This window comes from Arachis ipaensis, chromosome B10 (assembly GCF_059453495.1).
Source record: "Arachis ipaensis isolate K30076 ecotype BB chromosome B10, ASM5945349v1, whole genome shotgun sequence".
Taxonomy (NCBI): domain Eukaryota; kingdom Viridiplantae; phylum Streptophyta; class Magnoliopsida; order Fabales; family Fabaceae; genus Arachis; species Arachis ipaensis.
In genome coordinates this window covers 146,265,500-146,291,382 of record NC_142435.1, presented here as the reverse complement: position 1 = coordinate 146,291,382, position 25,883 = coordinate 146,265,500, and the positions used below count along the sequence as shown (strand labels likewise).

The 25,883-nt window shown below is 32.9% G+C and overlaps 6 protein-coding genes across 7 annotated transcripts; 2 read left to right on the top strand and 4 right to left on the bottom strand.

Moving 5' to 3' along the window:
- LOC107624334 (SWIB/MDM2 domain superfamily protein) lies at window positions 1-2,623 on the bottom strand. The gene is made up of 3 exons (XM_016326835.3): window positions 2,483-2,623; window positions 407-632; window positions 1-248 (listed from the first exon to the last, which is right to left on the bottom strand). The coding sequence occupies exons 2-3, from the start codon at window positions 578-580 to the stop codon at window positions 120-122; spliced, it is 303 nt and encodes a 100-aa protein (XP_016182321.1). The 5' UTR covers window positions 581-632; window positions 2,483-2,623; the 3' UTR covers window positions 1-119.
- Window positions 2,624-3,364: 741 nt separating this feature from the next.
- Window positions 3,365-6,866, top strand: LOC107623934 (ATP12 protein-like protein). The gene is made up of 4 exons (XM_016326341.3): window positions 3,365-3,933; window positions 4,720-4,894; window positions 5,716-5,993; window positions 6,365-6,866. Exons 1-4 carry the CDS (start codon window positions 3,496-3,498, stop codon window positions 6,470-6,472), a joined length of 999 nt encoding a protein of 332 aa, XP_016181827.1. The 5' UTR covers window positions 3,365-3,495; the 3' UTR covers window positions 6,473-6,866.
- A 225-nt stretch (window positions 6,867-7,091) lies between these two features.
- Window positions 7,092-8,662, bottom strand: LOC107621281 (early nodulin-like protein 21). Its single transcript, XM_016323315.3, has 2 exons — window positions 8,437-8,662; window positions 7,092-7,420 (listed from the first exon to the last, which is right to left on the bottom strand). Exons 1-2 carry the CDS (start codon window positions 8,660-8,662, stop codon window positions 7,092-7,094), a joined length of 555 nt encoding a protein of 184 aa, XP_016178801.2.
- Window positions 8,663-10,131: 1,469 nt separating this feature from the next.
- LOC107624070 (Transcriptional coactivator/pterin dehydratase) lies at window positions 10,132-12,452 on the top strand. Its single transcript, XM_016326514.3, has 3 exons — window positions 10,132-10,589; window positions 11,473-11,665; window positions 12,140-12,452. The coding sequence occupies exons 1-3, from the start codon at window positions 10,230-10,232 to the stop codon at window positions 12,229-12,231; spliced, it is 645 nt and encodes a 214-aa protein (XP_016182000.1). The 5' UTR covers window positions 10,132-10,229; the 3' UTR covers window positions 12,232-12,452.
- Window positions 12,453-13,225: 773 nt separating this feature from the next.
- LOC107622135 (cell division cycle 20.2, cofactor of APC complex-like) lies at window positions 13,226-16,371 on the bottom strand. The gene is made up of 8 exons (XM_016324040.3): window positions 16,169-16,371; window positions 15,985-16,083; window positions 15,534-15,725; window positions 14,830-15,096; window positions 14,646-14,748; window positions 13,882-14,195; window positions 13,573-13,734; window positions 13,226-13,485 (listed from the first exon to the last, which is right to left on the bottom strand). The coding sequence occupies exons 1-8, from the start codon at window positions 16,238-16,240 to the stop codon at window positions 13,342-13,344; spliced, it is 1,353 nt and encodes a 450-aa protein (XP_016179526.1). The 5' UTR covers window positions 16,241-16,371; the 3' UTR covers window positions 13,226-13,341.
- A 978-nt stretch (window positions 16,372-17,349) lies between these two features.
- LOC107623671 (putative membrane protein At3g27390) lies at window positions 17,350-22,162 on the bottom strand. 2 transcript variants are annotated; one of them, XM_088485686.1, is made up of 10 exons: window positions 21,707-22,162; window positions 21,067-21,175; window positions 20,762-20,957; window positions 20,532-20,668; window positions 20,128-20,416; window positions 19,724-19,827; window positions 19,507-19,645; window positions 19,177-19,372; window positions 18,801-19,038; window positions 17,350-17,719 (listed from the first exon to the last, which is right to left on the bottom strand). In XM_088485686.1, the coding sequence occupies exons 1-10, from the start codon at window positions 21,798-21,800 to the stop codon at window positions 17,479-17,481; spliced, it is 1,743 nt and encodes a 580-aa protein (XP_088341812.1). In that variant the 5' UTR covers window positions 21,801-22,162; the 3' UTR covers window positions 17,350-17,478. The 2 variants fall into 2 exon arrangements, with proteins under 2 accessions (XP_088341812.1, XP_088341815.1); XM_088485689.1 differs by having other exon boundaries at window positions 19,177-19,351; window positions 21,707-22,126.
- Window positions 22,163-25,883: the final 3,721 nt, after the last annotated feature.

Here is a 25,883-nt window from a genome sequence, read left to right as displayed (position 1 = left end):
TGGACTATTCCAAATATGATAAATGCATTCACTATTCAGCATTCAACAATCCAGCGACTCATACGAAGGTATGCGTGTGCTTTACAGTACAACAGGAACCTTGATTTATACAGTAGACCTCACTTGGGCTCTTTTGGAAAATGCAGCTTGATAAGCGCAGGGAGTTCTGCTAGCTCAACCCGAGGTTTCCCCAGCAAAATACCTTTTAGCTTTTCATCACAGTTGACTACATTCTTGTTGTTTGGATCCTGTTCAAATCAGTGAAGCAACTCATCTTTTAGTCAATCCATCAAAGCTACATCTTAATACATCAAACAAAAGAAGGTCAACTCATGTCTCAACCTGATACTGGACAATATAAATTCTCCCGTATGAAAGAACATACTTTTCAAAATAAGGAAAGAACCTGGAGATTATTGGTTTTGATGTAGGACCAAACGCGCATGAAGCAACCCAAGCGAGAGATCTGAGATTGACCTACAAAGTCTCTGAGAGAGGATGGAAGGTTGACAAGGTCAATCAAGTTGGCAAGCTTCTTTGGGTTATCAGTGACAGCTTTCTTCATGCGCTGAGGAAGCATTGCTTTTTGCTCTCAATATAAAATAAGATGTCGCTCAGAAAAAGATTTTAGGCTGAAAGAAAAGGGGAAACAGGCGAACTAACATGAGGGTACGGAAGAAAAGCTAATGGATAAATAATTAACAACTACTACTACTACTAAGTCCTTATTTATTTATTTATTTATTTTTGTGTGTGTGGGGAGGGGAGTTTTGAATTTTGCAAACATCTTAACATTTAAGGGGAATCAAAATCACCATGTATATAATTTTAATAATAAGCAAGCTCATTACAAATATTAATGCCAACACAAGCATTAAAATATACTGCATTGTCAAGTAAAGAATATGTCATTGTAAAAGGGTTTGCTTTTGCAGCCATTTAATATTGACAATCTCCCACTTCGAAAGAAATACAACAACTTGTCCCACTTAGGCATGGATCATACAACACTACTGCGCCCTTTGAAAGAAATAACACATAAAACGGAGTGCCTACAAAAATTTTGAAAATATAAAATCATACTTATTGAGAAAAAAGAAACTTATAACCACAAAAGATTCCTAAGGCTTATTTGAATCTAAAGATGTCGTTTCAACCATCCAAGTTGGAGGTCCAAGCACTCAGACATCTCGCAAACAAGGTTTTTCTACCTGATAATCAATGTATTTCTAAGGCTTATTTGAATCTAAAGATGTCGTTTCAACCATCCAAGTTGGAGGCCCAAGCACTCAGACATCTCGCAAACAAGGTTTTTGTACCTGATAATCAATGTATTTCTATGTTTAGATAAAATAAAAATGCTATGCACTAGCTAAATAATTCTTACGAAGCTTCATGTTAATATGTCAAAGATAAGATAACGAAATGTGAGACAAAAGTTAAAAAAGCATTAATATTACAAAAGTTGGAAGGGCATCATGCAAAAGAGCCATCATATCTGGACCTTTGCCATATATATAGAACATTTTTGCTATCCCTACACCCCGAACCAACTTTTCAGACAACTCGTCACATGGCCCCCAAATGTGTATACAGTATCCCGTGTGATTTCACATTATCACACAGCTCCTTGTGTGACTTCACACAGGCCGAGTGTAGACCAAACAAAAGAAAAAAGTTTCACTCATCACTCATCAGCAAAATTGTTTGGGGTTTATTTTCATATGAATATATGATGAGATCAGAGCTCATATAATTATTAACATATTTGGTCCACAACCTTACATATTTCTTATTGAATAAATGAAAAACTAGAACTCAGCCTGATCAATTATATTGCAACAATGAAGGGGGAAATGGGAAATCTATCACTTCTCTAAAAACAGTGTGTATTATGCAATTATAACAAATCATTCAAGAACTAGTTGCAGAAGAAATACTTATTTTGTGCAGGAAAGGCACTTAGCATGGAATAAGAGAATAAAAAGAAGAGCAACTGGATCAGCAGGGCTTGTATATCTATCCCTTTACTTCTTTTTCTCATCCTACCATTTATAAACTTGAAATGATGTGCAATTGATTCACTCTCAAATTCTCAATAAATCCATGTAGAATGTATACTACAATGCTAGATTCTCAAAAAGGATTAGCTGAAGGCGGAAACGAAGACAAGCTAGTTGATAGCAACTACATACCGAAAACACAACTATTCTCACTTTTTGACACTGAACTACAGTTATATTAGAACATGCACCCATACCTATACCTACACAATTTTTTTATTGGAATTGCTCCAATCATGAAAGCAAGACAAAGAAAATCTTCAGAATTTGATTACACCAGTAGGATGAGTATCAAACCCTAAAAATGACACTAGTAGGCAATAGAATCCCAACAATTCAATCAAACCTAGCCATTAAATCACATCACAAAGAACAAATAATCAGAATTGTTTCAGAGAAAGAGAAAAAGATAAATTCACCATTGGACACGGCGGAGCAGAGGAAGAGGCGCGGTGGATGGAAGAGGGAGGAGGAGAAGGAGCCGAAGTGGAAAAGGGAGGGGAGGCAGCGGAGTGTGTTTGGACTTTGGAGGGTTTGGTGTTGGACGCAGCAGCGAAAAATGGTAGTTTATTCTTCAAAATACTAATTTGTATTTAGTATTGGAAAAGTACAGGGGAAGCAACTTTTGTGTTTTCTGGCACTTAACCATCAAAATAAAAGTGAGTGATCTTCTACCATTAAATGTAATCTCACACCATTAAAAATATTATTGATGATCAATTGATAGTTACAAAACATCTCCCTAACATTTCTCGTATGTATTTACTAAGTAATTTTAATGCACTCCAAAGAGTTTTGGAGAGTAATCTAATTACCTTATTTTTTTAAAGACTATTTTTTTTTTACCAAAGATAAGAGACTCGAATTCGTAACCTCTTAATTGAGTATGAAGAGACTATGCCATTTGAACTATAATTCATTGGTAAAGACTATTTATGTTATAAATATAAAAAATTTTAATTTTAACGATAATATCACTATAAATAAATTTTATACTTATATTTAATTATTTAATAATACATTATAAAAAATAATTTTTTATATTAACTATATAAATAATTAAATAATTATTAGTATATTAAAATTAAATTTATATAAAAAATTATTTCTGTTAATATAATATAATATAATATAATTAGTACACTATTTTTACATTATATTAAAATTAATTATTTGTATTTTATTTTTTTACAATAAAAATTTAAGTGTAATTTTTTTATATAAAATTAATAATTAAAAATATTTAACTAAATTGTTGTTTTTTTTTGGTGACTAACTAAATTGTTGTTTAAGTGCCTTTTGCGGGATTCTAAATTTCTAATTAAACGGGTCATGGACTAGCTTCATTCCAAAGCAGCCAACTCGTCTGTCTGAGACCGAAAACCCCTTCCAAAATTCCTTACTATCAACGACCACCACAAACAAAAAAGAAATGGCAAATTTAATAACAAAATCCCTGAAATCAATAAAATCCCGAACACTACTCATCCCACTCTCATCATCCCTCTCACACTCTGTCCGCCGCTCAACCTCCGCCGCGCAGCACCAACAACCACCCGCCTCTGACTCCTCCTCCTCTTCCGCCTTCACCTTCTCATCTAACGGCGACAACAACAACAACAACCAGAGCATATATGTGAAAGGGCCGGATCGACGGTCTTCTTCATCGGTGACGATGCCGATGTCGTTCATGACGGGGTCGATAGTGGGGAAGCGGTTCTACAAGAAGGTGACGACGAGGGAGGCTGACGACGGGAACGGGTGGACGGTGATGCTGGACTACAGGACCCTCAAGACTCCTTCCAAGAAACCACTCAAGCTCCCAACTCTTGCACTTGCTAAAGCCATTGCTGCTGAATGGGAATATCAGGTATTCGCAATGTTTGATTTGTTATGACTTATGACATTGGTAATTTAGCTCTTGAACACTGTTTATATTTGGACAACCATGAATGCATTTCTTTTTTCCATGGACTAGATTGTCAGTAATATTATTTTCTGGGAATAAATTGGTGGTTTTCTCTTTATTGTTGCTGAATAGTGTTCTGTAACACCCCCATATAATGTAATTGGCTTGGAAGTAGGATGAAGCTGAATAAATTAATAAAAGATGTTGAAATATTGCAATAGTTTTAGTCCTTATAAATTTAGAGTAATAGTAATGACATAGCATTACTATGTGGTGAGTAACAGTAATGATATAGCATTAGCATCCTGAGTTCATAAAAATAATGATATAGCATCCTGAAAATGTTTTAAACATCATACAAGAATGAAGTAGTATATTAAAATATTGGTTTCAAGGCTCTGAGTCACTGACTATTATGGTGGATATCGATTTGTCGTCGATGGAAAATATTTAGGAAAAACTTTTAAATATACTAGTTGAATGAGTTGCAAATAATGTTTCATCACCAATCAGGGATTATCACAATCACAAAAACTACTTGCTGCAGTCCTGCAGTCGGTGATGAAATGTGCATAGCCAGTTATCAACCATTAATAGTCAGTTCCAAATTCCTGTGGCTTAATTTAATTCGACTTACTATGGCTTCTAATAATGTTGCATACTCAGCTTAACTGTAATTCTGGTTGCTTAGGAGTTAGGAGTCTATTGTTGTATGTGGACTGTGTAATGACACTTGATTTGTTGTAGCAAACAGATGGTATTAGACCCTTCACAATGCCTCTTATGAAACTTGCTTGTACCGCCCTGGAAAGAGTTCCACTCACCAGGCCGAAAATAATTGAGCATTTGATGAGGAAATTTCATCAAGATTTAGTCTTTTGCCATGCTCCTGCTGACAATGATTTGACAAGCCATGTCCATGGTATGTTATTCATTGATATGTCTTTTCATTTCTGGTTGCAGTTAATGAATTAATGAAGTTTATAGTTAATGCTAACATAGTCTATTATTGTAAAAATTGATTAAAAGAAAAGAAAGGTTGTATTCTATTAAAACAAGTTGAGTATGTTTCATTAGAGAAAGAATAGAACTAGAACTGATAATTTCAACTTGAACATTTGGTTAGTCAATTAGAATTGGAGGACCAAAACCTTGGGAATCAACATTCTACAATTTATAGTATAGGGTTAATATTCAATAATTCTATGAATTGGTATCTCAACCTCTACCATAGTATAGGTGTCCAACAATGCTTAGTCCATCTGGTCCATCTATCTGTTTAGCTACGAAATCATTAAGGCCAAAGATATACACCATCCTGTTTCGGAAAAGTGTCCATTTAGAAAAACTAGTCAACATTATTTAATATTTACTGTTTTTCCAGTTCCCACTGATAACTTTATTTGTTGTTGTTGTTGGGGGGGGGGGGGGGGGGGGGGCGGGCGGGGAGCATAAGAAAATACTTAATACGGGTAATTCGTACAATTAGTTTAGTGCAAAATCAAGATGTTTTCAATTATGTCCCTAATCCATGCGCGTATTTATAATATTATTGCGAAACAAAAGGAGTACTACATTGTTAGAAGTAGATTTCAGTGCTTCTTAAAGTGATGATTATTAGACATGTATTTGTTGCAATGTTATTTGGGTTAAAAAGAATCCAGTCTCTTACGAAAATAACCAAAAATAACTAGCATGGGAAAAACTTGAGAGATTTTATTTTTGAATCTTCTGACTTTGCAGATCGCCAAGTGGAAAAGTTGAACCCTCTGCTTTGCTGGGTGGAATCAGAATTTGGATTCAAGCCAGTTGTGTACTCAAGCTTTTTTGGTGGAAAGCAGGAAGATGGTCTGGTAAAAGCCGTAGAGAACCTTCTAAAGAGATCAGATGACTGTGAATTGGCAGCAATTGATGCTATTGCTGCTGCAGCGCATTCTTTAGTTATTGCTATAGCTGTTGTCCGTGATAAATTGCAGATTGAGGAAGCTATTGAGCTTATTAGACTTGAAGAAGATTTTCAGGTTCTTAGATTCGAAACACCCTATATCGTCCCTTAGATATACTTGTTTTCATTTTTTGGAGATTAGTACTGTACCTTATAAAGTTACAAGGTTGGTATGGTTGAAAATTTGTCCTGTCTCTCATCAACTAAAATTAGTGCATCATGGATCAGTTTATTTTATCTTTTCTGTTAGGGACTAATTTGTTTGAAGCAAAAATTGTTACAGACCAATTTAGAGTAATTAGCTTTTAAAATTTTAAAAAACTTGTGTCCAAATATTAGACTATTCATTATATCAAAGGTATGGATAACCCTATATAAAGAAAGGGTACCCTAACACATTCCCGTTATTTTATGATTTTTATCAATATAACTTGATTCTTTTCACAGGTGGAAAGATGGGGCCTGGTTGAAGGTGGCCATGATGTGGATATTGCCGACCTTAGGGTACAGGTTTCGTCGGGAGCTGTATTTCTCGGTTTGTCTAGGAGAACTTAAATTTTTGTCATCCACTCATCCTGTCTGTTTAGTGTTACATTCTTGAGAAGTAGCTAGCAGCTAGTTTATGAAATAAGGTTTTGTCGACATAGATATCCAAAACTTTGCAGAAGATCATGCGCAATCTTCGCCCTGGGATAGGTTGAAACGTTAAACCTTGTTAATGTGCCTTTACTCAGCATGATTGCAAACAATTTTTTTGGATTGCGGATTGGAAAATGCCAAGAAGAAATATAGCTGCTATATAAAGGAGTTTAGAATATCATAGTGAAATAATTTTGCTTTTTAGCATGTGATTGCAAGTTTGAACTCATGAAAAGTGGAAAAGTGTTGTACCAATTCGGATGATTGCTTTTTATGCTTATGATTCTATATGCTCTATTTTAAGACATAATACAATCGTGTAAAACTCTTTATGCTACTAGGATATCAAAATTAGACTATAAATGAAACAGAGATCAATACACCATATATAACAGAAATGCATAATAGGTTCCAATACAAAATCCCTCACTACTACTGGAATGAAAAACACCTAATAAGAACAAATCGCATCACACACAAACACAATAATTTTCCTAATAAGAACAATACTACACTAAAATCACATTACATTACATTACATATAGGAACCAAAAGCATCACAAGCCAAAACAAAGGGAAGGAATAAGAGGGTTATTATTATTCCAGAGACTCCAGCAAAGGGTGTAACTGCATCATGGTGTCCATGAGACTTGTCATGGTCATCTGGAACCAAAACCCTGATAGCCATCTTCTGTCCTTTCTCACAGTGCCCGGTGGCGCCACTGATGAAGTAGAATGTCCCGGAGTGTTGGAACTTGAACTCAGTGTTGCCAATGTTGGAGAAGAAGGTTGGGTGAGTTGAGTTGCATCTCTTGTAATCTTCCTCACCCACCTCCATCACTGAGTCCTTCCTGTACCTGAAACCTGCACACACACACAACTCAGAATTAGTCGCACTTGATTTATTTTATTTTATTTTTTTAAATATAGTACACAATTTTGTTTAAAATTTTGTGTTTTGATGTTGTATGTTGAACTTGTGCAATATGTTTATTTTGGGTATTCATTGAGCATATTTACTTTGTAGTTTGACGTTTTGTTTAGATTAATTATTTATAAATATCAATTTAAAAATAATAATTTGAAAAAAAAATTGATGGGAGTAAAAAATGATCTTAAGATCCCGAAATTTAAATAAAACAAGAAGTGCATGATATACCCACTAAGATAAATTGTGGGTTCAGGTGGAAATATTAACCGATTTGTTTTAGAAGGAAAATGAATTCTCAGGTCACAAATATAAATATGATTATCAACCTCTTCCCTCATGAAGAAAAATTTAGTTTATAATAAGACATGCACACACACATACATCTATTACATAGTGATCCTTTTGTTTTATCCATATGAAAGGTGAAAAAAAAAGTAATTCAAATTAAACTCGTAGAAAAGCAAATACTACAACATTGATCTATGCTGAAAATCGTTAAATAATTTGAAATTTATCATTTTCAAATATGATGATGATCCATTTATATGAGATGATGAAAAAAAAGTGATAGGGTTTAATAACCATCATATTTATAACCTATGGAATAAAAAAAATGAATAAATAACCATTTGTATCCATGAAATATGACACCGTTGACATATGTATCCACACTAGATCGAAACTAAATTTGTACCCATACAAGATGTCCTTCATGTGACAAAAGTACCCTGTCTTTGGAGGGTTGGAGTGCTACGTAGGGTACTTTTGTCACACGAAGAACATCTTACATGGGTACAAGTTTAGTTTCAATCTAGTGTTGATACATATGTCAGTGTCAGTGTTTTCATCTTTTATGGATACAAATGGTCATTTATTCTAAAAAAAATTATGTGTGGAAGAAATAATAAACAAGAAAGCATGGAATAAATAAAAAAAGAAAAGTACTTACGGATGGAGTCACCAACTTGGAACCTGTTGTGAGAAGCCCAGATATTGTAGATGTTGGTGTCATTAGAAGGCGGAACAACCCACCCCTTAGGGCCACCCACGTCGAACTCAAGGGAAGCCACATATTGAAAACCCAAGAAAATGGCCAACACAAACACAACAGAGGTAGTCATGGAACTCATCATCATCATCATCAAAGAAGAATGGCAAGAAGCGAATGAGTGCATATGCAATGAAACTGGCTGAATTTGATGTGTATATATAAAGGGGTTGGCGAAGTTGGAGGAGATATAGGGGTAGTGGGCAGTTACTACTTACTACGTTACACTAGTGCCATGCAAGCTCACATGGTTAGAGCCTTATTTTTTCTTTTTCTCTTTGGTTTTTAATGATTTTTTTTACTACCCTTATTATTCTTTGGCTAAAGTTATAATTGATTATGTCTGATATGTATAGTAGCATTATCAAAAAAATCAATGTTTTTTTGTAGTCATAGTCATTGTAATAATTATAGCTTAAATGAAAAAAACTCGTGTGTTCTAAGAACAAATGAATGTTCTTATTTTGTATTTGTAATGTAAATTAGCTTGGGATTAATTTTTGTTTAATCAATCACCTTGAAGATAATTAATAAATTAGAATAAACACAAAAAACTGAAGGGATCAATAACCATGTTAAAATTACTTTTTAAAATTGTGTATACTGAGAGAAAAAAAAGGGTTAGGAAATTCAGATACTCTAATCTTTTATCTCAATAGAGTATTTTTAGTTTTTTACACCTATTAACCTAGCTTCATCACGTAGGTTTGAGATATTGGAACAAAGTGGAAAATCAGTGGTGGTAATTACTACACATAAAGACACAAATTTTAAAATTTGATAAAATATGAAGATACGATATATATTTTTTTGGTGACAAGATACGATATATATAAAAATAAAGTATAAAATATTGTTTAAATAAATTATAATTATATTTTGATATTTTATTAATATTAAAATATAAAATAAATTTTTAACTATTTTTAATTTTTTTTAAATTTTTTTTTAAAATATATATTAAGAATAAAATTAAATATATTGACATGTGATGATATTTAAATGTGTCTAAATATATTTAAAATTTTTTATTTTTTTTAAGATATAATATATATACGTGTCGGAGAAGTGTGTCTAAAATGTTTCTGGTGATTGTGGTGGGGTGGTGGAGCATTGGTTATTTTTAATTGAAGGTATACGTAACGTCGGAACCAACTCTAAATCTGTTAAAAATGAAACAACTTAATTAATTATTAAATATTTCATTACATTTAAATTAAGAGAAAATATGTTCAGTATTATTGCAATGTGAATTACGGAATCTGATTCAATTAGTTTTTGTCTCTTCACCTTCTTTTTTCTCTAACGATCTAAAACATAATAAATCAGAAAATAGATTTAGAATCATTCAATTTATAAAAAAAAAAAAACATTCTAATGCTTAACATAAGTATCATCCATGTAAAGATTTTAAATTCATTCAGAGACATTTGACTAATTTTTAGTTGAAATCATCTTGATTCCTAGCATTATTGGGTGTGAAATTAGCAAAATCACTAGTTCATAATAAGAATTAAAAAAAAAAAAGAAAAAAAAAACTTCGGAGTGGGGACTAGAGTTCAGTCCACCACCACTTAAGTGATGTTGTCCCCAGCATAAGTATGGTGTGGTTCATCTTCATCATCCTTCTCCTTATCCAACGAAATTAAACACAACACACACCACCACCGAGTCAAACTCGTAGATACACAGATATGGCCACTGCAAACCTTGTCTTCCCTCTTCTCCACCCAATCAACCCCCGTTTCCTTCACAACCCCTCACCACAACGCTTCCCTCTCTCCCCAAACGCCTTCTCTTCTTATTCTTCTTCGCTCGTAGCAACTCGCGCTTTTAACACCAACGAGTTCTTGGGCGATTTTGGTGCCAGAGACCCTTTTCCCGCGGAATTGGAGAGTGGTTTTGGTGAGAAAGTCATTGGAAACGTTGACAGTGAGCACAAGATCCTCATTCCCAATATCTCCGCCCTCTCTCTCTCACAGCAACAATGCACTCCTATTTCTCCTCTTCAGTCTCCTATGTCTGAAGAAGATATTCAGAAGCTTGTAAGAAAGGTACCAATTCACTGCACCAACTATTATTGCTTTTGTAGTGATTGCTAATAGCGTTTGAAGGTTTGAACTTAGAATGAATGATTGCCCACAAAGTAGTTGAATTAGTTAGAGTAGTTAGATTCAGTTAGTTTGTTAGGAGCTGAGCTGGCATTTGTAACAGGCAACTTGAGAAACAAGTAAAATAAGTAGTTACTAGTTAGTGATGTAGGTGATATATGTGTATTAAGCTTACATGAATTCACCAATTAGGTAGCTTACCGCAAACCAACTTGGGTTGGTCAGGTGGTCAGCTCACTCATCTGCTTAAGCAAGTGTCGGAGTTCGAATCCCGCCATGTGTATGCAGCCACCATTGGCCAACGGCAAACCCTTAAATGGAGCTCCAATCCGTAACAGGTTAATCCTTGACCTGTTGGACTAGGAGATAGCGTGGGTAATCCAAAAAAAAGTAGCTTACCGCTAACCAACTCACGCTTACCGTATTTGTTTCCATACCGGAACGTATTGTGTTCCATGTAACTATGGTATTAAGCTAGTTAGCTGAGTAGTTTTCTTGATGAGTTTTTCTTCTGAGATGTAGTTGAAGTGCACTCCTTCTTCCTTCTACCTTCTGTGTTCTCTGATTTCAAAAACTTATGTTTAACGAGTACAAAAATTTAGTCTGCTCTGATAGACTTGATTATTCTATTATAACAGATTTGATTATTCTAGTCGCGGATTATTTTGTTGAAAAAATATGTAAAAATAACATGTATAAATAGACAGAAATATATAATACCGATTTGGTGATTGATACGTCGCGATCAAGCAAGTTTCTTCTCCCTCAATGGTAGAGGCACACTTGCATTGTCCAGCTTAAACTTATTTTCTCTTGGTCTATGTAGGTTGTGGGTTGGAGACTATTGAAGGAGGAAGGTGGATTTAAGCTTCAATGCTTGTGGAAATTGAGAGATTTTAAATGCGGAGTTGAACTCATTAACAGAATCTCTAAAGTAGCAGAGCATGCTGGCCATTTCCCAAGTATTCACTTGGAACAACCCAATCAAGTTAGAGCAGAACTATGGACAGCTTCCATTGGTAAGCCATATAACCTTGGAACAACAAGTCCAGAACAACCCTTCTTATATACTCCATCTGTTTCACAATGTTTGTCTTTTAAGGTTGTCTACGAGAATTAAGAAAAATCTTTCAGTTTATTATAATATTTTTATGAAAAATATAGACAAATGACTCTGATAACCCTTTTAGACAAATAGATCTATGAAGAATTTTGTGATAAACTTATAGGTCCTTGAGAAAAATTTGCAATGGACTTATAGGTCCTAAACGGAATGGAAGATTAACGGAAGAGTGTCATAGGATAAAAATGGTACAAAAATCATGCTTTCAGTTGAAATTCCAAAATGATAATGAATTTAAAATATGCTAAATTTTCTGAAAGAACAAAAATGCACTACATTCGGTTTCATTGGATTTCACATTATTTATTTTTGCTGAATTAGAAGTTTGATGTTGCAAAAGGACACTAGAAATGGTTTCAAAATTTTGCAGGGGGATTGAGCATGAACGATTTCATTGTAGCAGCAAAGATAGATGAGATAAAGACATCAGATCTTGCACCAAAGAAAAGAATTTGGGCATAATGTGTCCAATAATTAACTCGATGGAACATTTTGCCACTATTCTTGAAGATAGAGTTACCATTAATTTGCGTTATTTCAAGAAATGTATTATTCTTTTCGCTTATTTCAAAGGATGTAATTAAGGATCTTCTCTTTGTCTTGCCCCCATTTGTTATCTTTTTCTCCTCATTGTCTCATTCTGATAAATTCCTTTCTTAATGGCAACACCACCTTGTGGATCACTTCATGGTGAGAACAGAAAAATTGTCTGCCTTTTTAAAAAAAAAAAAAAATTACTCCATTAGTTTTATTAAAAAATTAATATATTTGGACGATATTTTTTTCTGTCTAAAACGTGTATTTTTATCTCTCAATTAAATAAGAGAAAGAACATTTAAATAAGTTTTAACAGATTAAGGTATATTCTCTCTGGTCAATTAAAAGGACAATTATTGACACATGACATTTAATCATTTAGATTTTAGAATGAGTTGCGGATTTAGCTAGATTTTATAGACTTAAGGTTTAGTTTGGTAAAATTTTTATTTTTCAAAAGTAGCTTGTAAAAGCTAGCTTTTAAAAGATGATTTTTTAAGAAGTGTAGTATTTATGTTTGGTAAATTAAATTAAAAATAACTTTCAATAAACACAAACAACAACAATTACGTTTGTTAATATAGCTTTTAAAATTTAAAAATACTATAAGAGACATAAATTTAAGCGTTAAATTTGAAAATTAGTTGATATATAAAGTTATATTAGACTTTTAAATTTTGAAAAGTACAAACCAACTTTGAAAAGTTCCACCTTAGGTACTTTTAAAAATATCTTGATCTTTTTAAAAGTTGCAAGCACAAACACATTGATCTTTTTTATTTACCAAACACAAAAAAGAGCTTGTGTTTTTAAAAAGTACAAGCACTTTTTCGAAAAGTTTTACCTAACCAAGTCTAATAATGTCATTCGTCAGATTAACAAGCATTGTTTCTCTTTTGGACTAACATTATGTGCATATCTCAATAATGAATTCATTTACAATATTGTATTTCTAATACCCGACTGATGTAACAAGATCAATGATATAACTATTTACACAAAAATGAAGAAGAGGACAAAATTGTTTTGTTTCCTTCATCTTATTGGGGATATCTTAAGAGACAAAAGACTATTTAGATCCGAGGTATGTGAATTCTGAGTAACAGGTGGTCCAAAAACATCCCAAAAGCGAAGAGTCTCATCTGCCCCAGCTGACACCACTGTTAACCCATCAGGGCTCTGCAAGAAGCCATATGAAGCTATTGTAATTGATCAAGCATACAAATCTATCACTTGAGAAAATACTAATAATAATTCAGACCATACCTGAGATACATGGAGGACTCTAGAAGTGTGTCGATCCAAGCCACCGATTTTGGTCATCGATGGATACCTCCACAAAGAAAGTTGGTTTTGATCTGCACTTGTACTAAAGCCATGGCCACTTAATATCTCCTTGTGATGCCTATTCCATTCTAAGCCACAAACCTGAATTGATCAATAAGATGGTAAGTGTTGCCAGATACAAGCAAGGTGTGGCAAAGTTTGTGTGCACTTAAGTAATTTGAGTTGTTTCTATCACATTATGTCACAGAATATTTTTATACTTTAGAAGCAGAAAAATGCCAAACTTACCTGAGCTTTGGTATCTATACTGCGAATGCAGGTTCCTTTTTGCACATTCCATAACTTAATACATCTGTCATGGGTGCCACCTCCAGAAGCAAGTACATCTGAATCATAAGGGCACCAAGCAAGGGCCTTCACTGCAGCAGAATGATCCTTGAAACAGTTCAAGAAGTTGGAAGAACTCATCTTTGATGAGTCCCATAAATAAATAACATTTTCATTGCCACCACTTGCCAATATGTTCCCCCTGCTTGACCATTTCAAGCCACAAACTTCTGCTGTGTGTGCTTTTACTCTTGAAATCACATTTCTTGCTCTAACTGCTTACAACAACACACCAAAAAGAAAAGAAACAAGATATGATGATATTATAACCCTATTTTATAAACAGCTTATAGGTTAAATAAGTTTTAGTCCTTGCATAATTCATGATTCTTTTATTTGTCTCTATAAAGTATAAACTTCTGTTCTTTGGTTTTTGTTTCTACCATTATTTTAGTCAATGCAAACATGATAAAACAAGAGATATCATTTTTAACTTTTCACATTTATATTTGATTTGTCACATCAACATTTAATGTAGGACTAAAATCAAGCACTTTAAACTATACAAGCACCAAAATTCCCTCAACACTATTGTCAAAACTTTGCGAAAACAATAAAATTCCATTTTCTATTCTTTGTTCACAAACCAAACAACCCTTATTTAACACACATCTTATTATACTATAAATGCATCAAAGGAGCGGCTGAAAGGGGTTTCTAGTTACCATCATGATTGATTATAGATTTGTCATGGCTTCCAGAAGTTAAAATATGACTATTCCATGCAGTGGTTGCAACCCTTTGATCATGACCTTCCAGGTTTCTTACCTAAGTGTACATTACAAGAACCAAGGAGTTAAGTACATCAAGACACTTTGTACACCAAATATCAATAGAGAGGTGCATTACCAGCTTTGAAGTCTCAGGATCCCAGAGTTGAAGATTAGAGTGCATAAATCCTATTGCAATGTATCTAGTATCGTCGGACCAAGCAACACTAGCCGGATAATTGTTGTTAGTGACTGTAAACAACTTAAGTACATTGCTATTCTGTGAGTTCCAAAGGTACATTTCTGAGCCTAACGCAACCGCTAGAATGTTGTTTTTCCCCCAGTCCAGAAGGTTTGTGTAGTAATCATTTCTAATATTTGGTGCATCCAATATCCTTGATTCACCCTGCATTCACAGTAGTTCAGTTTACTCAACCAGAAGATAACTCTAGAAAATGATGAAGAAATTAATGGATTTGATTCCAATTCTATTTTCTCAATGTATGACTCTAAGAACGTTTGCAGGGATGGGGATTGTATACTTCAAGAAGTATATATAGTGACACATGAGAGACTTGATTAGAAAGGACTATATGATATGATATTAATCTCATCTTTCTAATATTCAAATTATATACTATATAAATATAAATAAACTATAACTATTACAAGGATTTTGCTTCAGCTAATATACTACAAGAAAATTTGAATAATATATGCAAGGTTGCTTGCAAGATAAGATATATCTAAATTTAGAAAGTCTTCGCAAACAACCTCCAAATTTCTACACTTTTGTTGTTCAGGACAGATTGCAAAATGCAGTGAAAAAAAGTGAACAGAAACCTTTGGCAATTTACGAAGCATATATGGATTGCAACTGTTTTGAAGCGCCCTTGCCTCTCCCTCTCGAATCTCATCGATATGCCGGATGGATTTTCTACTTGATTTGGGGCTTCCCCTGAAAACCAGCATCTTGAAAGGATTACCTTCTGAATCCAAACTCAGTTTCTCATCCACTTTCTTTCTGTACACATCCTGCAGAGGAAAAACACAACACACACACACACATAAGTTAAAGCTCCTAACCCTAAACACATGTAATTTCTCTAATTTGATCCATTCCATTAGTTCCACAGAAAATAAGGGGAAAAAGAACACAAAATTAAACAAGAACCAATGATTCTGAGGCATCCAATATTCTAGAATGGGAAAACGTTTCTTGGCAGTGCGTAATCAAGGCTTCAAAGTTTGTTTCTTGGCATGAAAATCGAAAAGAAAAGAAGTAATCAAGTACATTGAACTGCTTGTTATGAATCTTTTTGGTCCTGTTTGTGAGCAAACTCTGGGCTTGATCAAGATCCATCAAACTCCTATTTGGTATGAACCGATCACCCTTCACCATATCAAAAAGCAATTCATTACAAACAAATAGAAGAAAGAAAGAATTCACAAGAGAGATGGTGAAGTTTTGGAAGTACTGGGAGATCATAATGAGTGGGAATGCTGAGGAGGCTCTTGGGAGAGTACCAATCACACTCGAAATTCCACATTTTGATGTTGTTGCTTCCAAGAAGAAGAAGATGGTGATGCTAATTTTGGTGTCAATGGCTGTGACGATGATGAAGAAAAGTGATGAGTGAGTGAGGGAGAAACGGGTTTGCGCCAAATACAGTTGGTGCCATTAAAGGAGCAATTTTTCGAACGTTGCAACTTTTTAATTTTTCTTTACTCAATTAACCAACAAATCCATTTGTAATATGAAAAATTTGGGCTTAAATACCAATATTCATCATTTTTGTATAGTAGGTATCAAAAAAATAAATTCAATTTTCATGTAAAAATAACTAATCATTATGAAGTGTCGCATCAGCAAAAATAATTAATTTTTAAATTTACTATTTAAAACATTACTTAAATACATGAATTTAATGGAGTAATCATGTGAAAAAAATAAATATCTTTACATAATCCCACATCATAAAAGATTTTCTTTTTTACTTTCATTTCATAAAGGTAAAAACTCAAGTGCAGTCAATTTCACATAAAATTGATTGTTGAGAACTGTTAAATAATTTGATTAATTTGACTAAATTTTTATCTAAAAGCTTTTGGTTATCAACTTTACGTTAAGTTGACTACAGATGAGTTTCACATTTCATGAATAGTCATAAAACAATAACTTATATTTGACAATCCTTAAAATAGTAGATGGTTTATGATTGTGCCAATTACTAAATATCTTTACAACACTTTTACACTAATAATACAAAACAAATATAAAGTCATTCATGTGTTTTTATTTTTTATTCTTTTTTTATGTAATAATTAGTTTTTGAGAGAATTAGTTAATAACATAGACATCAAAGGCTCTTCTCACTACAAAAAGAAAATAAAAATTTTATATGAATAAATTATAATGGAAACTCAGGTGCAGTCGACTTCACGTGAAGTTGATAGCTGAGAACCGTTAAATGATTTGACTGATTTGACTAAATTTTCATCTAACGACTTTCAGTTATCAATTTTAGTGAAGTCGACTGCACCTGAATTTTCATCATAAATTATATACTTAATATAGAGAGTAAATAGTCATGCATATTAACTGAAGCAAAATAGTGACATTGGCATTACGTGTGTAAATACTAAAGACAAATGCAAATGAATTGAAATGTAAGACATTCTATTGGACCCATTTTTACAATATTCTTATTCTTACAAACATATTATAGACACAAATATCATTCTTTGAGCAAAACTGCTATCTGGAGAACACACATTGTTTTCCTTCTTACAATGAAGTATCTAAATCTCTTGCATGTTCAGATGCTTCATCAAGACCGTTAGTTCTTTTGCCTTTGGAGGATTTCATGCTCATAATTCGAGGAAAGGCACTCTTTGATCTGGTGATTGTTGTTGATGATGCTCCTCCATGTCTCTCAGCAAGCTCATGAGACAATGTTTTCACCAGATCATCGAACCGCCGCTTGAAGGTTGGTAACCTTGTCATGTATTTCGTGATCCCTTGTAGCCTAAGAAACAGAAATTAAACAAAATGATTGACGAAGGAAAAATGATACCCAATTTTGATATTGTAGCTACTCACATGAATATAAGCTAAGATGTAGACACGTAACCTATGATGCATGAACAGCACGGACATGAAACACAACACGACACAAGACACAAGACACGCGGACACACAAATTTTAAAATCTTATAAAATACATGTACACGGCATATATATAAAATATAAAGTATTTTTTAGATAAATTACAATAACATTTTGATATTTTATTGATATTAAAATATAAAATAATTTTTTAACATTTTAACGTCTTCTTTTAATTATATAAAACATTTAAAATATTTTTTGTTTTAATAAATAATATATTATTTCTAAACTCATCTCAAGAATACATGTTAAGAATAATGTTTGACATGCTAACATGTGATAGTATTTAGGTGTGTCCAAGTGTGTTCGAAGAAGAATTTTTTATTTTTTATTAAGGCACGGTTGGACACAGCATACAAACGTGTGTCAGACGAGTGTCGATGAGTATCGTATCTAAAATGTGTCTAACACGTGGATACGACAACTCAACAAAGTGTCCGTGCTTCATAAAATGTAACAGTCCAATAAAAACTATTCAAGATTGTAACATTAAGTAACTTACACAATGTCATTTGAAGAAAAGTTACATCATTCATGTCTCTATAAAAGTTTACTTTTACCCATGGTTCTTAGACCGGAATCGAACTGGCCGGTTCAACTGGGTAAATTTGGAACCTATCACCAGACTAGTGCGGATCAGGAAAAAATCGATTGGCAATGAACCAGTCAAAGAATCGGAAAACCCAATAAAAAAATCAATTACCGATTGAACTGGTTCGATTTTTAACAACTAACCGGTTTAAAATAATAAAATACAAAAAAAAATCAAATTTTCTTCTAAAAATATATTATACATAAATATATTATTTATTTTATTCGATTCAACTCTGGTTGAACCTTTAAACCCTTGAACCTCTACCTCTATCAGTTCAATGACTAGTTCGGATTTTAGAACGTTGTTTTTTTTTTTTTCAATCATATATGTATGTATGACATACCTTCTGGCCAATGCATCAAGCTCAGCACGTTTGCGGTCAGATTCAGGAGCTGCTATTGTTGAATTTTCTACCCTATTTGGATGACCATTCAAGAGAACCAACTTGCCGAGGTAGTCCTCTTCTGAAACAGAAAGATCTTCTGCTTTGATTTGTTCTTTAATGATCAAAAGGGGATTAATCAACCATTCAAAAATCTTAGCTTTTGGCTTGTTTGTGCCAGTTAGTTCGGTACCATCACCTATATCGAAAAAGAAAAAGAAGAAACCAAAAATCTTACATACCTAAAGCCAAGGTAGCATGTGAAAGAGCATAAAAGAAAGTGTAAACCTGAAACTTGGGGAAAAAGTAATATCAGTGGGACAAGTCTTCTACTTACTCAACAATAAACCCTCAGAATCGGCCTTCGCAGAGCGCAAGAGCACCTGGAGAAGGCAGTATGCTGGCAAACCAATACTAATGACTCTACTCCCTTTACCAGACTTGGCCGCTTCTATGTCGTCGCGTGTTATCAGCTCTTCGGAAACCAGTGCTTCAGCTTCATTATAACAGTCCTTGAACAAGGCATCAAACAGCTACACTAGTCATGAACAAATATTCATTTAGAACAAATGCTGAATTCTTATGCAGAACTTGAACATTCAAGTGGGTAAAAAAGGTGTCCTATTTTCGAGTCATGCATCATTGGACGAAATTTTGAAAAGAATACCTCCAGTGGTTTCAACTCAACAATATTATCTTTCAGTGAAAATGTTCGAGAAGGAGTCTTTCGTAGGCGATTTAGCTTTGACAGGGAGTCCGAATGGGAAATTGTCCGCGATATTTTGACCTTTTTCCGATATTGAGGCCTATCAAACACCAAACTTGTCAAAAGCATTAACTGCAGAATCATAAGGACACATTATGCAGCATAACAGAATAAGAACCTAGGGAAGCAGGATCCTTCTGGCATGCCAAGAATGTCATTGCTGTATTCATCATAAAGGGATAAAGCTGCAATAATGTACCGAAGGCCAAAGAAGATAGACTCCTGCATTTTTAAGGAACAAATAAAGACATCTAATCCCCAAATCAGATCCAAGGATGGATACTTTTAGTCTTACTATCAAAATCTATTCATCTGAATTGTAAATTACATGTTTAAGACAAGGCACAAAAATGGTAGGCTTTTTAAGATTCAGAAAATAGAAATCCATTTAAGGGGTCGTTGAGTTGCCAATCAGCGATGCTAGTGAGAAAAGGATTCGATGTTGCCTATGTTACATGAGTATTGAGTACTAACACTACCTATGATATTAACAGAGATACAGAAACTTATATGAGGGCTGACCTGATAGGTCACAACACCTGCATAGGCACCAAGAAAGACACTGGCTATAATGGATGCCAGAACGGCCCCAATGACAGCCAGTGGCCACAGAAGGATTGCAAGGCCTGCAAAAGGCACACATATTGTCTCCAGGAAAGGACCTTCACGGCCGAGAAGATCATGAAACAAACGATTCCACCCTTTAAATAGCATGTAAGGACCTTTGCATATGGCAATAAATGATACCGCTGGCGTATCAACTATGATCCCAAGGACTGCAGCTATAACAGCACCAAGTAAATAATGCAGCCTGCATCAGCAAGGAAACATGGATTTCACACCTTCTTAGCCAAATGGTTCAAGCAATGACTTCAGTATGGACATGATAATATAACAACCAAAGTGAGAAATAAATGACATAAAACCTGATCTCGTAATATGTGTCATCTGGAGGCCCTTCTAGTCGCAAGTCGTCCATAACATCAAAATAAGAATGGTAACAAAGATTTTTTACATCCTTGACAGTATCAAAGGTCTTTGAAACAGTGCTCCATGTACCATCCTGTGAATGCAGCATCATATTTTTGGATTGACTTACCACAAGAGAAGACAAATAACAAACAAGAATTTTGTTAACTTCGAAAGCAAAACATACAATAAAACAGTGCCAAAGTTTATCTTCTTTTCCTTCCTCTACAGCTTTCAAAGTAGCGAAAATTGGCGAAAGAAATCCATAGGCTGCTCCACCTACAATACTCCCAACGATGCCAACCGCCGGCCACAAAACCAACAGCACCGGTAGTACACTTATGCATGTAACAATCTTCAGAATAGGCCCTAATTGTGTAGTTCTGTAAGTTAGGGGAAAGAGTAAAAAGCTCAAATCAACGACGATAAATCCGAGACACTGGAAGCCAAGAAGAGCACCTTGCAACAGAATGATATGTCCAAATACAGTACCTAGCAACACAATAATATGTCCAAATACAGTGTGCAGTCCAAAGACCAAGTATGAGAGCTGAGTTTCCAACTGCCATTATTAGGCATATGAATGGGCAGAGAAGTAAACCTGAAGTAATATTGCAGTTTGAGAGCTGGTGAGGAAGCTTGACAAACAAGTTATCATATGATTAATTCAACAGAACTCACGTTTGTTAAATTATCATTAATTAAGTAAAATCAGTCATTGAACAACTCATGTCAAAATGGAATACATGCATGAAACACCAATCTCCACCCTCATCATTGTTAAAGGAAAAAATTAAGATTCTAAACTCCACCAAAAAAAATAAAATAAAATGAAATCCTCATTTAAAAACACTTGAAATTAATAGAAAGAACTGCCATAGATGTTCCACTATATTGGTACATGTTGTAAAGCAATAATCAAGAAAATCCTTCTCTAGAGTTCACTTTCTATCTCAAAAACTAATAGAAATAATCATGAAGAGATGTTCCATATTCAGTGCTGCATTTTACCAAAGGAATCAACAAGAGAATCCTCTTTCTATGTTTCACACTTGCACTACTACTATTTCCCAATCAAACCAATAAAAACCAAATATCCAAGAAGAATAGATCCATGGTCATGGAAATTCACCTTTAATGGTTCCTAGAAGCATAAGGCCAATGAAATAAGGCAGAAAGCAGATAAAGCTCCACAATGAAGCCCAAATTCCCTTAGGAGGTTCCATTTCTACCACCCCCACAGAGAAGATCTCTGATACACACTCCCTTCACATAATCATCTTCCTTTAAGCACCACAATCACCACTCAAAAGTGAGAAAATTCAAAACTTTAGTCACTTTAACCCTCACCAAGAGAGAATAAAGATTGAAACTGAAATACCCAGATTCTAAAACTCAGTTTTATGCAAGCACCGCTAGCCACCTTTTCACAAAATCTCAACTTGATCTTCATTTTGCACCTAATGTCCATCTGTGTAGGAAAACAACAGGTGGGTCACTCTTAAACTCCATCTTCTCTTTTTTTCTTTTTTTCTTTGTTTTCTTTTATTTCTCTTTTAATAAGAATAAGTTGGAGCTTTAAATTATTGGAAACTCTTGAAAAGGGCACACAGGGAAGTGGAATAGGATTGTGTTTTTACTTTTTAATTTATTTAGGATTGTGTTTTTTATTTTGTTTGAGAGTGATGTAACCAAAGCCAGAAACCAAAGAAGAGAAGGTAACTTTGTGGTTTTGTTTGTGAATAAAGCAATTTATTTTTATTTCTTTTAGTGAAGAATGAATACAACAATGCATACATATATTTTTTTAATTATATTTAGCATCTGTTTTAAAAAATATATGACAACTTATTTCTTATTTTTATATAAATTTTAGTTATTATGAATAAAAATTTATATTTATGCTTAAATTTAGAATATTTATTTTAACATAAAATATGTTTAAAAAAATATTATATATATCATTTTTTATATACCCTTTTAATACATCTTTTATTTTCAATAGTTAAAATAATTGAATAAATTAAAAATTATTTTTTATATAATTAAAAAAAATAGATATGAACTCTTATATTTTAATAATGTTACTCTTTTTTATATATAAATTCATGTAAATATACAATATAAAAAATTCATATATAATCATGAATAGGCGATATCATAAAAAAAATGATAATATTATTTTTATTAAATATAAAAATATATATACAAAATAGTACAAATATTTTTTAAAAATAAATATATGAAAGAATTTCTTATAATGACGTATCTTTTCCAACCCCAATGACTCTTGTGATGTTGCCATGTAATGTTTTGTGCTCAGCTTGGGCATAAAGCAAAGCATAGCAAGTGTGTGTTACTCATTGGTGACTTGTGAGGTGTGAGTTTGTTTTGGTATGAGGAAAGGAACGAGCACTTTGCAATTTTGCATGTAATTGTAAGTGTCTTTTCTTTTTCTTTTCTTTTTTTAATTAAGATTTGGAGTACAATTCCAAAATAATTTCTAACAATATATCGGATAAATAAGTTTTTTGAAAAAATGATAGATTAATTGATTCCTACTTTTTTTAAATATCAGATAAATTAATTTCCGATAAAATAAAATGATAAATTAATATTTAACTTTTTTTTTAATGATCAATTAGTCTTTAACTTTTTTTTAAAAAAAAATAGCATAATTAAGAAATTGAATTATCTAAAAATCTGAAAAATAAAGAAGTAAAATTTTTATATATTTATTTAAAAAATAATTATCTAATATTCTAAATAATAAAAAATCAATATGTCAAATAATTTGATTGAAAACTAATTTGTCTCAATATAAAAATCATGCACGAATTCTAAGATTGAAGTGTTATTGTATAATTGTATGTTGCGGCAGGCAGAATGTTCATTCAAATGTAGGATAAGGCACGTGTGAGCATATAATATTACTTTTTAAGGGAAATAAAATAGGTGCCTAATCTTTTTATGCATGACTAGCCAATGAAGACAAAGCCATGGCCTAACTTGGCCTTGTTCAACAACTCTTATCAGATAGGAGGCATGGGAACAGAGAGGCCTTTAAAGGCTTTTTATTTCTTGTATTGTAGTAGCAGAGTATTTCTCGATAATGTAAAAATTTAATGTATTTTTATTTTGGATGAATATTATAAATTTGAGGGTTAGATTTGTAATTTTTTTAAAAAAAATTTACAAATTTAAAGATCAAATTTATATTCTAACACTGAAAATTTTTCTAAACATGCAAATGATCCTCTGATCTGAATTTTTTATTTTTTTTTTATTTTTTATCTAAAATTAATTATTAGTTTTTTATTCTTACCCAAAATTTAACCTTCAATTTTTACCTTCACCCAAATCTAAACTTTCAATTGGTAGTTTTTTATTTAAAAAAAATATCTTTATATCTATAAAAAACACACAAATTCTTCATAATTATGCATAACACACGCCTCTAATCTATTATATATAAAAAAAAAATAATGTTAGGGGCCAATAATTTTTGTGATTAGTAGTCATCAAATAATCATCAATGATGATTTAATGGTGTGAGATTTCATCCAATGGCTTACCTTTCTCTGCTGGTTACATGCTGGCCAAAATTCAATAAAATTGCTGGTACCCTAAACTTTTCCTAAAAAAAATTAGCCTCATTTAAAATGTTCCAATTAAAAGTAAATGCACTCCGTCATCTTCATTTATAATAATTAAAAGATACCTAAGAAAAATAAAGATCTATTGGTTATAATTATTTCTTTGAGCATGCACTACATTTGTCTTTTATTTTAGTATAAGATACAATGTTAGTTTTTAACGTCTAAATTATTTCTCAATTTTACTATTAATATGTAAAATGTCTTATTTTTATCTAAAAATATTTTAAATAGACTTACTATTATTCCTCCACTAAATCTTAAAGAAATACTTAATATTCTTAAGCACATGTATATTGATAACATAATTTGTTAAATAAATATTGTCAATTAATTTATTGTCATCCTATTTATGAAAAATGATAATGACTTCTAAATTGATAAGAAAATTTTCTCTTAATTCTTTTTTTTTTTTCAAAATTATCCTCAATTCTTATTTGTCATATTAATATTTTTTAATTTTTTTGGTGTCATTGTGAATAACAACAAACAATAACAATAATGTCTTATCCACTAGGAGGGATCGACTAAATGGATCAGACGATTTCATGGAACTATATCATATATTATGTCTACAGAAAAATTATTTACATGTAGATCTCGTTTAACCATCTTATAGATAGTTTTTCTCTGTCTTTTACTCCTTATCTATCTTCCATCTCATCCACCCTCCTAACTAGCTTTGTCGGTCTTCTTCTCACCTAAGACACGATTCTACCATCTTTTTCACAAATAGGTGCTACTCCAACTCTCTCCCTCTCTTATATCTTCTCATCTCTGCCACACTTAACTTACATTCGTGCTTCCCTTTGACCACCGAACACTCTGTACCATAAAGCATAGCCGGTCTGATAGTAGTGCGATAGAATTTATCTTTAAGTTTTAAATGCACTTTTTTGTCACATATAAAACCAGACGCACACCGCCATTTTGACCAACCTACTTGGATCTTATGATTTACATCCTATTCAAACTCTCCATTATCCTGTATGATGCATCCAAGATACTTAAAACTTTTAATTTTTTGTAGGATATTTTCTCCAATCTTCACCTCTGTATTAAGGTTTCTCCTTCGGTGGTTGAATATACATTTCATATATTCCGTCTTACTACAGCTTATGCGCAGACCATACACTTCTAGAGCTTTTCTCCATAAATTCAACTTCTTATTTATGTCTTCCCTTGATTCTCCCATAAGGACAATATCATCGGCAAAAAACATGCATCATGGCATAGGCTCTTGGATATGCTCTATAAGTACTTCCAAGACTAATATGAAAATGTATGGACGTAAGGAAGATCCCTGGTGTAATCCTATACCAATAGACTATGAAGTACGGACACTTCCCTGAGTTACCGCGTCCGCGTGTTGGACAAATTTCGGACACGACACTCACCGACACTCGTCTGACACATGTGTTTGCTGTGTCCAACCGTATCTTAATAAAAAATAAAAAATTCTTTTCCGGATACGTTTGGACACACCTAAATACCATCACGTGTCAGCGTGTCCAATCTTATTCTTAACATGTATTTTTAAAATAAATTTAGAAATAGTATAGATTATTATTTATTAAAACAAAAAATATTTTAAATACGTTATATAATTAAAATAAGATATTAAAATTAATTAAAAAATTAATTTATATTTTA